Source organism: Oryza sativa, chromosome 1 (genome assembly GCF_034140825.1).
Source record: "Oryza sativa Japonica Group chromosome 1, ASM3414082v1".
Classification (NCBI taxonomy): Eukaryota; Viridiplantae; Streptophyta; class Magnoliopsida; order Poales; family Poaceae; genus Oryza; species Oryza sativa.
Genome location: NC_089035.1, coordinates 37241137 through 37253787, shown reverse-complemented (window position 1 = coordinate 37253787; position 12651 = coordinate 37241137). Strand labels below are relative to the sequence as shown.

The following is a 12651-nucleotide window of genomic DNA, read 5'->3' as shown; positions in this document are numbered from 1 at the left end:
AGTCAGGGAAAAACCGCGGCGATGAAATAGCACATATATATAAGTGACGCATTGACATTTCGTTTTGTAAGGTAATGTCCCATTGACAATTGGCGATAAGATTGGCACTTGAACAAAAATATAATTGCAAATGGGCCGAGGGTGTCGTGAGCTTGTGACTCGTAAGACGACGTCGTCCTTTGGTGAAAACCAATCAGAGCTTGCCCTCCTGGCTCCTGCTAGGCTAAATGGCCAAATGCACCCCTGGCAGCTTATCTAAACACAGGAATCTTTAGCTGAAAACTAAGAATTGCAAGCAAACCAACGTCATTCTCCCAAATCGTTGCTTAATTGGTATCCTGGAATAAATTCATGTTTAACACAGTCAAAGGAATCTGAAGTTTGACATTTGTTGCTTTACAGTTTACACGTTCCCCCGGAGAGGAAAAAAAAAACAGACCTCTTTACAGTTTACACATGATACACATACACAGAACAAATAAACGAACGGCACTACCTCGTTTCGTGCCTCCTGTACTCCATTTACACAAACACAAGAACAAATATGAAGTAAAATTTGGCTACGAAAGTGCATTACAATTTGACACCAACGCCAGAATCTTGCAGGTTCTAGCACTTCGGCAGATCGGCAGGCGGCGGAGGGAGGAAGGAGTCAGGCGTCGTCCCGTTATCCACCGCGAACACCATGCCGAGCCCCATCGGAACGTGCGCGTCAAGGTGGCAATGGAAGAACCACATGCCTGCGTCCAAAGTCCAAAACCAGCACCCGTCATTTTCAGCCCATACGTTAGGCCCAAACAGCCCATCTCTAGTTTGGGCCGGAGAAATACGACAGATTTAGCGACAGTAGGATTCCTACCTGGATTGTTGGCAACGAAACGGATGACGGCCCAGCCGCCGGTCGGCACGGCGAGGGTGTTGCGCGAAACCGGGTCGACGAGGTTGTAGCCGCTCACGTTGCCCGGCGTGAAGTTGCCGAGGCCCTGGGCCAGCACGAAGAAGTTGAAGCCGTGGAGGTGGATCGGGTGGTTCTCCGACGGGAAGGCGGTCGGGTTCTGCAGCACGATCTCCACCGTCGAGTTGTACTTGAGCCTCCGCACCTTGGTCCCCTCGACCATCGGCGTGCCGCTCGGCTGCGGGGCGTCCGGGAAGTCGGCGGTGTACACCCCCGGCGTGCGGTTGAACTGCGCCTCCAGGAGGGACATCTGCGACGGGAGGCGGAACGACACGCCGTTCATCGCCGCCGCGACGGATTTCCCCGAGCAGCTGCTCTGTGTGGAGTCGCACGGCAGCTGGCCGAGGCCCAGCTCGATGGTCATGTTCACGTCCACCTTGGTCGGCACGGCCGGCGCGCTGGGAGACGGCGGGCCCCTCAGCCCGAAGTAGAAGGCGTTGGCCGTCGCGGAGTCGGAGCTCTGGGGCATGGTGGGCATGACGGGCGTCGCGTTTTTCTTGGTCGACGTGGTGTTGTAGTGCACGATGGCCGTGGCGGTGGTGTCGTCGGTTACGGCCATGGTGGTCGGAGACAGGCTGTCGTACGCCTGCACCGCCATGTAGTAGCTGCCGGCCGACGCGTTGGTGACCATGAGCGCGTCCACGGTGTGCCCCGGCGCGAGCACGAGCGTGTCCGTGGTGTAGTTGGCGGTGTAGCACGCGTCGACGGCCACGACGGTGAACGCGTGGCCGGCCACCTTGAAGAAGAGGTGCGTGTTGAGTCCAGCGTTGATGACCCGGAGTAGCACCGTCGTGTTGGGCTGCACGTCCACCGTGAACGTGTCATCTACGAACCAATTTTTTACAGAGTTATTTCTTCGATTTGAGCAGAGGATTTACATTTTTCGCCTGCAGTAAATTAAACTGTGTCATTCCATCAGGATTTACCAAATGACGTACGTACTTGCGCATTGGTAGAGCTCGCCGGTAACACCATTAACGGTGAACGCGTCGGATTCTCTGGGAAGCTGGCCAGATGAGACGGCGTCGCTCTCGATGTCGACGACATTCCGGCTCCACCATTCCCCTGTGTCCACCAAGGCCTCATCCAGAATCAAGATATGCCCAATTTCCGTATCAATGCATAGTACGACAGCTAGGAGATTCGGCGGCTACCAAGCACGATGGGGACCTCTTGGTCCGGCGCGGGGAAGGGATAGGCGGAGCCGTTTCTTGGCCGGATGATGAGAGCGCCGTACACGGTGGCGCGCAGGAAGGAGGAGTGGGCGTGCCACCACAGCGTGCCTTCTTGTCCGGTGACGTTGAACCTGTACGTGTACGAGCTGTTCGGCTGGATAGGGCACTGCGTGACCATGCTCGGGCCGTCCGCCCATGGCGTCAGTAGCTGGAGTATGCCATGCCTGTAAAATTTTCCACCAGCAGCAGTCACACGTGCAGGGGTTAGACCCAACTCTGCTTATGCCAAATGGTTAGGTTAAGTGTACCGAACTAAATTGAGCTAAAAAAAAAAGTGCACTGAATTGCTGCACTACTCCCTCTATCTCAAAATATAAGCATTTTTAGCATAGTGCCAAATCAAATATTTGCAATCTTAACTATTAATAGAAAAAATATAAAAAAGATTAAAATTGATGTTATTAGATTTATTATTAAACAAACTATCACAATATGCAACTTTTTTTATTTAAAACATACTATATATTGTTGGTCAAAATAGCATCTCGAAGACTGTGTTGAAGTCCAAAAATATTTATATTTTGGGATGGAGGGAATACTACTTTTATTTTCAAGAGCAACACAAGCAGCCTGACAATCAACTCCTAGTAGCATGCGAAATGCAGAAAGTCTTTGCACTTATTACTTTATCAGCGGCATACTCCCTCCGTACTCGTAAACGAAGTCGATTTGGACAGCGACACGGTCTCCAATATATAACTTTGACTTCTTGTTTCTATAAAAATATTTATTTAAAAGTGATATATGTATACTTTTATGAAAGTATTTTTCAAGACAAATCTATTCATATGATTTTTACATTTTCAAATTCAACAACTTGAGAGTTATTCATGATTTTTTTTCTAAGGTTTGACTTAAACATTATCCTAAACGACTTTCTTTACAAGTACGTAGGAAGTATCTTTCATGACATCCAATTCGGGAAAATTTATAAAAAAGATTTAACATCAAAGGTCATGTTGTCAGCCAAATTTATTATTTTTCTCCTTCCCCATTCTATAAATAATACGCACGCTTCCTAAACTCCTAAATGTTATGTGTCTGCAAAAGAACTTCAAATATATTAATTTATTAAGATATTATTTTAAATCCACTTACCAACTTTATGATATTTAATTTGTTCATTTGTATCCTCTGATAATTATTAAAAGAAACAATCAGCTATTCAGTAATTCAACCATTCAGCGCAAAAGGGGGATTTTATGAGACAATAGATTAGTATCATGACAATGTTGTAAAATATTTTTAGAATTTTTTGTTGCTATAAGATTGATATCTAGGAAGAAACATACCCTTATGGTCTTTAACAGTCACAGTCACATATTCACATATCTTTCTTGCAAGTGATTTTCAAGGCAACTCATTGGACAAGGTTTTGGTTTTTGTTTCTTAAAGAAGACGATAAAATGGAAGTTCAAGTCAAATGAAGTTTTCTGGATAAGAGAGTAATAGAGTTCTTTTCTACCTTTGGTTGGAATTTTAGTAGAAGAATTGAGGCTTAGACTGATGTTATTCTTTTAACTATTTTGTTAAACTATTATTTGGTATCCCCATGTAGTGGGTGGAGTCTTATGTACTTTTAATTGCGGTTTAGGCTGTGTATAACTTTCTAAGGTGTAGAGGCCTGGTTAATATAATCCATTATAAAAAAAATCACCTTTCTTTTCAGAAAACATTTGTAGTTTGCATTGGTGCAGTTGAGGGTATATTGCTCCGTATCTCTACTTACGATGGTTTAAATTCTAGCATTTTTTTTAACGACTCGCACAAAACGGTGCGAAGTTCTATTGATAGAGCAGGAAATATATCCTAGCATCTTTAAGTAAGAAATTTTTGAGGATAATACTTTGTCTCTAATATGTAAAGTGAACGTTTTCTTATATGTGTGGTGTATGAACACTTGTATCTCCAGTATAATTGAAACATGACTTTTTTTCCTATGCTTTATTTTAAACTTGTAACAGTTATCAGCTGTACAACACTTGGCAAATAGTAAGATGAGCTTTCGTACATTTAACGGCTTAATTGGCATCGTCAGGTAGGGTGTCCTTTTCAGGACTTTCACTTTCGGCTCTAATCATATATTCATATATAGATATGCTCAAGAGTTCGGGTAGGAACTACTAATCACTCGTACTTATCAAAGGACCAGCTAGCCCCCGAATCTAAATAACTAGCCCGATTGCAGGACTCTCACGCCATCCCACATGCTACTACAAAGACGACTTGACGTTACTGCTTAAAATGAAGAAAAGGTTACAGCAACTTGATTACCGGAAGTTTCTGAGGCACAAGGATTAGTGACGTACCAGTGTATGGTTAAGTTATATGGTGATCCGTTGATGACCTCGACAGCAACTGCGTCACCTTCATTCACTTCTATCATTGGGCCTGGCAGTAGGCCGTTCACCGCAATAATGTCAGTGCTGTTGCATAGCCGACTGACTCGCATGCTTTCCACCTATGTGATTGCAAACAAATGTGGCATCAGTCTTATATACAGACAACCGAACTCTTCTCATACTACTACTGAAGAAATTAAGGAAAAACCAACAAATTGTATACAGTTTCAGGTTTATGAATTCTCATGCTTTCCACACACAAGTTGATCAATAACTCTAGCTTGCAGGTATAGCAAGTATCTAAGTTCTTGTTGCTGTACAAAGCTTCTTGAAATCAATGACATGAACGAATACAACTACATGTATGCAGAGAGATGAGATGATGATGATGATGATGATGATGATGATGATGATGATGAGAGAGAGAGAGAGAGAGAGAGAGGGTACAGTGAAAGTGTAGTTCGCAGTTGCAGCATCTGCCACCGATCTGGCAAGAAGAAGCGCGAACAAGAACCACAAAAGCCGCATCATGGACGAACACCAAGGTATAACCATCTAAGAGGATTCAGGAGCGCCAGAGAAGGATAGGCAAATCCTTATTGGTGATCTTGGCCAACTTGTATATAGCAAAGTCTTCAGAGAAACACGATAAGTATATATACTATGGAATGCTTTTGGCACTTCCCCGAGAATCACTTGCGTAGGGCAATGGCACATTTGTCTATTTTTTTCTCCGATTGCGACATAAAGCTTCTAGCGATATCACACGCTCATAATCTAGGTGTTGCTGACCCCTAATTATTTATGTGGCCTGATAAAATGATAGAGAAAGCAATGCCACTCGTCAATTGCTAGCTTGTTCACTGCTATCTTTGATTGCAGTATCAAATTCACGGTCTATCAACCTGAACATTGTCAATTCCTCTTTCTTGGCTAGCATTACCGCCACGTCCACAAAAAATGCCGTTTTCATCATAATCAATCAGGAGTTTTACTATTGGACACACTAGGTATATAGTTTTCTGACGAATTATGAGGCCAACGTATAAGCTAAACGTGTAACAGGAAAAAACTGGCTGAGAAAACATTAGAACTAATCCCATGTCTCAAAGTGTCCTTATATTACTCCCCCATCTGGATCAATAAAAGCAGCTCTCATAATAGCTGAGGTGTACCAAAAGTACCCTGAACCAAGCATTCCTTGTCAGTGGTTTGAATATCGGATCAGGAGAAGCTAATTAGGACAACAATCTACTCATTAGTCTATCATGTCACGGATTTGGGCCCAAGCAATAATATTCTATACAAATTCTGCCCAATGAATTAAGCAACGAATTCTTCTGATATAGTGAAGTAATGCACAGGATGGATGCATAACCGGACAAACAGCATTCTCTAGATAACCAATACAGCGTGCATATGTTGATAAAGATGACACGAAAACGGAAAATGACCTGGGATCATGTGGTAGTTGATCATGGAGGTCTATCTTGACGAGATAACGTTATGATGTTTATACATACGGCTATACGGTGTAGAGCTCAGGAAAAAAAAAACAAAACAACACTCGGAGTCTATCTTGTGGAGACCTTGTTTTCCCTTTGCATGAATGCCAGGGAACATCCAGAAGTACCATCTCCGAATAAACGATTAAGTTCTGAAGGCATGGACACGATGGAGACCTCTCACCTAACTGCAGGATGTGCGCAGGGTCAGCATGGTTGCCAGAAGCCCAGAACCATGCGGAAAGCAAATTGAATTTGCTCGTCTGAAACATGCACGCAGTTCATCAGATATGCAGGGAGCGATTGTTTTAGCAAGGGGTATGCATGGGTAATTCAGTGAATTTTGCTTTTGTGAAAGAAATCAGGAGCACTTCCGAATTCCATGGAAGTGGGAAATGATCTGCAAAAAGCTTTACATAGATACAAGATCACAAGGCACAAGCTCTTCAGTGATTCATTATCTAAAAAAATTTCTTCACTGATTGTGTTCCTAGGAAAAATCACGTACATGAATTTCTGCTTTTCTTGTGATTTGTTGTTATTTACTCTTTGATTCTGACCCCTCTTATTTACATGTTAACGTGCAGAACTGCAGAATCCAGGAACGATCAAATATCAACACAGAAAAGAAGGTAAAACTCTACGGATAAAATACACTTGCAATCAATCGGAATCGAATTGTCGAAACAATGTATCTCTTCAAAGATTACCAAGATGTGTATGGAACTTAATTGTCATCTCCCTGTCGTCCGAAGCATTTTACATCATGATGGCAGCCCATCTTTCACCGGATCGAAGAAGGCCAGAACTGAACTTTCAGAGAGCAACCTTAGCAGCTAGTAGCTGCCAGCTAGCATTGCGGCAAGTCGGGGGGCGGCGGCGGCAGCGTCGTCCCCGGCGTCGGCCCGCTCTCCACCTCGAACACCATTGCCAAGCCAATGGCGAAGTGAGAATCGATATGGCAGTGCATGGCCCACATTCCTGCAAGCAGAAAAAGTTTCCAACTAATCAGAACATGCGTTCTTTACTCTGTTTATCCCCTTGCAAACCGCAACAAGATAAGCTTCTTGACAGTGCAAACTATATCAAGCTGATAAGATTCTTGAGATGACAGAAGCATAATGGTTAGTGACTTAGTTGGCTTCTTATAAAAGGAGAAGATAAACCGTGAGTCCGTGATTGCGTATCCTACACACCATCAGTACGTCAGCGCCGAGCGCTTCAGCATCGGAACTTCTGGGGAAATTTAACTATTTGCCACTTTTGGGATATAGCAATTAACAATTTGTCACTCACTATCTATGACATGTAGATCTAGTGGCAAATCGTTAAGCACGCCCCGAAGTTCCCCGCAAAAAAAAAAGCCCCGAAGTTCTGAACGGGCCAGATTACTTGACATTATCTATATTTCGGCCTGACAAGACTGGGCTGAAAACGGCCCATATAGGCCCAACATAATATGCACGGATGCAAAACAGCCCAAAGCTTCAACTTTGTGCGAACTCAAACCGGTGTTGGTCTCTTTTAGGCCCAATTTGGAGGGGCCCAAATCCCAATTAAACTTTACCTGTTTACTGCAGCCGTAAACGTTCATATACGAAGTTGATTACAGATGACTACTGTACCTGGGTTATCGGCGACGAAGCGGATGACTGCCCACCCACCGGTCGGCACGGCGACGGTGTTCCGCTCCTGCGGGTTGACGAGGTTGAACTCACCTGCTCCAGCCGCTTCGCCGTCGTTGTTGCCGAACCCCTGCGCCACCACGAAGAAGTTGAACCCGTGCAGGTGCATCGGGTGGCTCTCGAGTCCCACCAGCGCGGTGTTCTGGAGCACCATCTCCACCGTCGCGTTGTACCTGAGCGTCTTCACCTTCGTCGACGGGCTCCCCGTGGATGCCAGAGGCGAGTTACCGAGCAACCCGCGGCTAGTGTAGTCGAACGCGACGGGCGGCTGGTCGGGGAAGTCCCTGGTGTACACGCCGTCCGCCGTGTTCCGGTACAGCGCCTCAAGCATGGAGACGGTGTTCGGGAGAGCGAATGACACGTTGTTCATGTTCGCCAAGACCACCGGGGCGCTCCTGTTGCACTGCGTCTGTTCGGGCTGGCAGGAGGAGAAGCCGAGCCCGACGGTGACGAGCATGCGGGTGTCCACGGTGAGCGGCACGGTCCGCCTGCCGGGGCGGATGAGCGCCGTCAAGCTGGTGTAGAACTGGTTAGCCGTGTACGTGTCGTTCGGTTTTGGCATGACGGGTAGCACAGGGGAGCCAGCATCGGTCGTTGCCGTCGCGTCGACGTACTCCACGATGGCTGTGCTGGTGTTGCCATTGAACCCCGCGGGACGCGGCGGGAAGGGGATCGCGCTCTGGTAGGAGGAGATCGCCATGTGGTAGCAGCCGGGGGAGGCGTCGGCCGCCATGAGCGCGTCGACGGTCTGCCCCGGCGCGATCACGATCACGTCGGTCGCGTACGGCTCCGTGTAGCTCGCGTCCGCCGCGACGACGGTGAACGTGTGCCCCGCCACCTTGAAGAAGAACGCCGTGTTGAGCGCAGCGTTGATGATCCGGAGCAAGTAGGTCTTGTCGCGGCGCACCTCGAACTTGGCAATTCCTGCACAAGAACGTACTTGATTGTTGCAGAACATAATCGTCACACATATGCGCGCGTGATACTAACTCGAACGTACGGTTAGTCGTCTCTGGACAGAGGTACGAATCTCCCGGCATTCCGTTGATGGTGTACGCGTCGGCGTTCGGCGCCGGTATGCCGGTCGAGAAGGACTGGCTCTCCAGGGCGACGGGGTCGCCGTTCCACCACTCCCCCAGCAAGACGGTCTTCTCCTCGTATGGCGTCGGGAACGGGTAGCCACCGGCGCGCCTCGGCCGGATGACGAGGGCGCCGTACACCGTGGCTCGCATGTACGAGCTGTGCGCGTGCCACCACAGGGTGCCCTCCTGCCCGGCCACGGCGAACCTGTACGTGTACCGGTGGCCCGGCCGGATGGGGCACTGCGTCACCATCGCCGGCCCGTCCGCCCACGGCGTGCCGCGCTGGAACACGCCATGCCTGCACGTACGCACCGTTCGCCGCGCCGTTTGTTAGTTTGTCACACATCGGGCGGCGAGGAGTAGGTGAGATACATGTACCAGTGGACTGTCACGTTGTATGGCGAGTCGTTGATGACGTGAATCACCACGGTGTCGCCTTCGCGGGCTTCGACTTGGGGACCGGGCACTCGTCCGTTTACGGCGGTGACGCTCGTATTCCCTGGCTGACATATACGGGGAAGAGATAGTGTAGCGACCTGACAAAAATCATATAGAAACAATATCATGAGCATGACTGTTAAGACTGGGGTTTAGTACCATAGGCAAGACTTGAGAATTGACAGAGAAATAATGGGTTTCTAGTGTGTGGTACGAGAATATTAGATATGAGGTGGCAAGCTGCCAAGCTGACAATTTTCTTGGACGCTCGCATACAACCGCGCTACCCGCTTGTCGAGAAAGTTTAAATCTTCTCTCTCATTTAGGACATATTCGAGCAAACTTTTGAAATTGTGATCATCAACTTTGAATTAGAAAGTTTAAACCACGTAAAGTCGTTATATTTTGGGACGGAATTATAGTAAGTTTGTGCTATCTTTGTAGTACTTTTCAAGGTAAACTCCACATTTTTTACAACTAAGCATTTTAGAAGATATTGATTGTAAAAGTTTTGAAAGTTTAATTAAATCTAATTTTAAACATAAAATATTATTGATCAGAGGTAGTAATCATGGTTCCCCTTACCGTTTTTGGCGCAGTTACTGCACTCCCGCGGTAAGGCGGTTACCGCGTGAAAACCGCGTGATAATCGCGAGACATACCGTGGTTTCAAAAACTGAAAAGGTTACCGTGCATGGTAACCGCACGGTTTTAAAAACCCTGGTAGTAATAAATATTAGTTGTAGAAATTTTGTTTTGGCAACTTGTGGTGTGATGTCATCTACTAGCTGTTACTCCCTCCGTCTCAAAATATAATAACTTTTAGCTCTCAGGATTTGTCCCAAAATATAACAACTTCTCCACTAACATTCTTTTCCTAACTAATCACAACCCTCCATCATTCATTTTCCCCACCTACCTTCACTACTCATTCAATCACAACCCTCCACCACTCACTTCTACTTACTTTCTTAATAACTGTTTCCAACCCTAAAACTTCTTCTTACATTCTGGGACTGAGGGAGTACAAAATATCAGATGTTATTGAAAAATGTATCTTAATATTAAAAAAGATGCTAGAAAAATAATTCCAAAATATATAAAAAAGGAAAATATGATCACTTAAACTTATCACTTGTCTTTGTTGCTTCTCCTTGATACATTACTTGATTAAATATTTTTTCCATATATTTGTTATTAAACCGACTATAAAACAATTACACGTTCGTGACGTTCCTTGGTTGTGCAAACTTTCTCCTTTTTTTCCCGACTACATAGAAGATACACACGTCACTACACTAAGTATGTACATGAGTACATGACATGCACACACTTGTGAGTGCACCTGCTAACACAAGCTCTGAGGGATGGATGCCAACTACAAACCCTTATACGTATTAAATTCCTATTAAAAATATACTCGTGTGTGTAATAGTTTTCATGGCACTATTTTTTTGTTGTGCAAAGGACAAATGAACAATTCAATGCGGATTTTGTTTGTAGAGAGAGAGAGAGAATGATTACATTGAAGGTATGCTCCACGACGTCAGCTTGGGCCGCGGATGCAACAAAAGCCAGAATAGCGAACACTGGGATCATCCAAGAACACGACATGCCGTATGTTTGATTCCAAGGCCAAAGCTAGCTAGCAACTCTCAATGATATGGTGAACAGAAAAATTGATCTGGACCTTACTCAAAATCTGAAAAAAGGACTTTTTTTTTTTTTTGGGGGGGGGGGGACCAGAAATAACACTTACCAGCAGTGATTGTCGAAGTTAAGGGGATGACAAAATGCAGCCGGAATGCCGCTATATATATAGCTGCCCGATGCCCCTGGTTGACTTGATCAATCAAGTATTGGGGTGAATAATGCTGACTTGCGTGTCATTTTGTTAGTTCAACTGCAACTTGTTGAATCCTTCTCATGGAACATGAAGTTTATGGATGCTTATTGCAGAGTACTTCCTATTTATTATCAGTTAGAACGGTTTCCCAAGTCAAGGCTCAGATATAGACTGACTCATATTGTTTACTTTTCACTGATCAAAATTTAAAAAGAAAAGGTTTAAAAGTATAACTTATGTGTTTTAGTTATGGCTTTAACAACTAACTAGGATCATACATATCCAAATGATGACCATAGCATTATATTTTTACAATTTCTATCAACTACTCTGCTAACAACTTCCTAGACATGGACCTGGGCTTATTGTAACGACTGATACCTTGTTTGCTGAGAGTAGAATAACTCAAAACAAAAGGAATTTTCAATGATTGATGGCTGGCCATATATCAAGGTCTCCAGCGTACCTTTACTAGAAACTAGGAATAGCTTGTATGCTTGGGCATCTGATTCAAGTTCTATCTAGAAGAACTTCTTTTTAGAGCGACTTTTTAATTTTTATCCATACTACATTTCTTCTGTACTCATCACGACTTATATTTTATTTTAATTGAACAGTATTTACTAACCTTACAGTGGAAGTTACAGTTTTGCTTTCAAGGAGGAACCCACTTCGAAGTTCAAAAGAGGACTACTAATTGACATGCGAAATAGACAAAACAAAACAAGACAAAGTTTATTGAAAATTTATATATTTATGCAGTGATTGCTACTACCCTTGAAACTTTACAGCTAGTACGTGATGTTGAGAGAATACAAGACATTTCTACAGAATACCAACTACAGAGTCTGATTTCTAACCCCTTGCCGACTGGTCAAGACTAGGTGAAGCAACCATTCAGCCACCTAGTGGATTTTTCCTATATGCTGTAAATATTTATCAAATAATATTTGCACGCGTTCAGTTTAAACAAGCACCAGGAGCTCATTTGTGTTCGCTGTCACTTGCAAGTTGCAGAGCTAGTTTGAGCTAGACTAGAGTCTCGACTTGAATTCTCTTCAGAAGTTTCTTCAGGAATTTATATAAGCAATTTTTGCATGAGACATTTACAAACAATGTATTGTTTTTATTTTTTTTCTTTTAACTCTGTATGTATTGTTGATTACTACTCCCTCCGTTCAGGTTATAAGACGTTTTGACTTTAGTCAAAGTCAAACTGCTTTAAGTTTGATCAAGTTTGTAGAAAAAAGTAGTAACATTTTCAACCCAAGACAAATTTATTATGAAAATATATTCAATTATTGATTTGATAAAACTAATTTAATATTATAAATATTACTATATTTGTCTATAAACTTAGTCAAACTTGAAACAATTTAATTTTGACCAAAGTCAAAATGTTTTATAACTTGAAATGGAGAGAGTACTTCACATGATTTATTCTTTATCGTAATCTTATTTTTATTCTTTTAAGATAACAATTCGGTCTTTACTTTAGAGAAGCTTTAGTCACCTATTACAATGTTTTAGTCTAGACAACTCCAAGTTATATATAGCAGACAA

General features: G+C 44.2%; 2 protein-coding genes across 3 annotated transcripts; both read right to left on the bottom strand.

Annotated features, from left to right (window-relative positions):
- Positions 1–311: 311 nt before the first annotated feature.
- On the bottom strand, positions 312–5160 carry LOC4324802 (laccase-7-like). Of its 2 annotated transcripts, none has more exons than NM_001405439.1 (6): positions 4980–5160; positions 4500–4651; positions 2110–2354; positions 1898–2020; positions 860–1780; positions 312–740 (listed from the first exon to the last, which is right to left on the bottom strand). In NM_001405439.1, the coding sequence occupies exons 1-6, from the start codon at positions 5085–5087 to the stop codon at positions 610–612; spliced, it is 1680 nt and encodes a 559-aa protein (NP_001392368.1). In that variant the 5' UTR covers positions 5088–5160; the 3' UTR covers positions 312–609. The 2 variants fall into 2 exon arrangements, with proteins under 2 accessions (NP_001392368.1, NP_001392369.1); NM_001405440.1 differs by having other exon boundaries at positions 860–1754.
- A 1334-nt stretch (positions 5161–6494) lies between these two features.
- LOC107276446 (laccase-6) lies at positions 6495–11155 on the bottom strand. Its single transcript, XM_015765985.3, has 5 exons — positions 10767–11155; positions 9183–9340; positions 8723–9102; positions 7663–8646; positions 6495–7018 (listed from the first exon to the last, which is right to left on the bottom strand). The coding sequence occupies exons 1-5, from the start codon at positions 10854–10856 to the stop codon at positions 6888–6890; spliced, it is 1743 nt and encodes a 580-aa protein (XP_015621471.1). The 5' UTR covers positions 10857–11155; the 3' UTR covers positions 6495–6887.
- Positions 11156–12651: the final 1496 nt, after the last annotated feature.

Bases quoted from the DNA above. Each gene is read 5' to 3' on its own strand.
- LOC4324802 (NM_001405439.1), bottom strand. From the start codon at position 5,087: ATGGTTATACCTTGGTGTTCGTCCATGATGCGGCTTTTGTGGTTCTTG. The intron at 2,355-4,499 runs GTACGTCACTAA...AAAATTTTACAG, and splicing joins TATAACTTAACCATACACTG to GCATGGCATACTCCAGCTAC. The intron at 1,781-1,897 runs GTACGTACGTCA...ATTGGTTCGTAG, and splicing joins CGAGCTCTACCAATGCGCAA to ATGACACGTTCACGGTGGAC.
- LOC107276446 (XM_015765985.3), bottom strand. From the start codon at position 10,856: ATGTCGTGTTCTTGGATGATCCCAGTGTTCGCTATTCTGGCTTTTGTT. The intron at 8,647-8,722 runs GTACGTTCGAGT...GTTCTTGTGCAG, and splicing joins CTGTCCAGAGACGACTAACC to GAATTGCCAAGTTCGAGGTG. The intron at 7,019-7,662 runs GTACAGTAGTCA...TTCTGCTTGCAG, and splicing joins CTTCGTCGCCGATAACCCAG to GAATGTGGGCCATGCACTGC.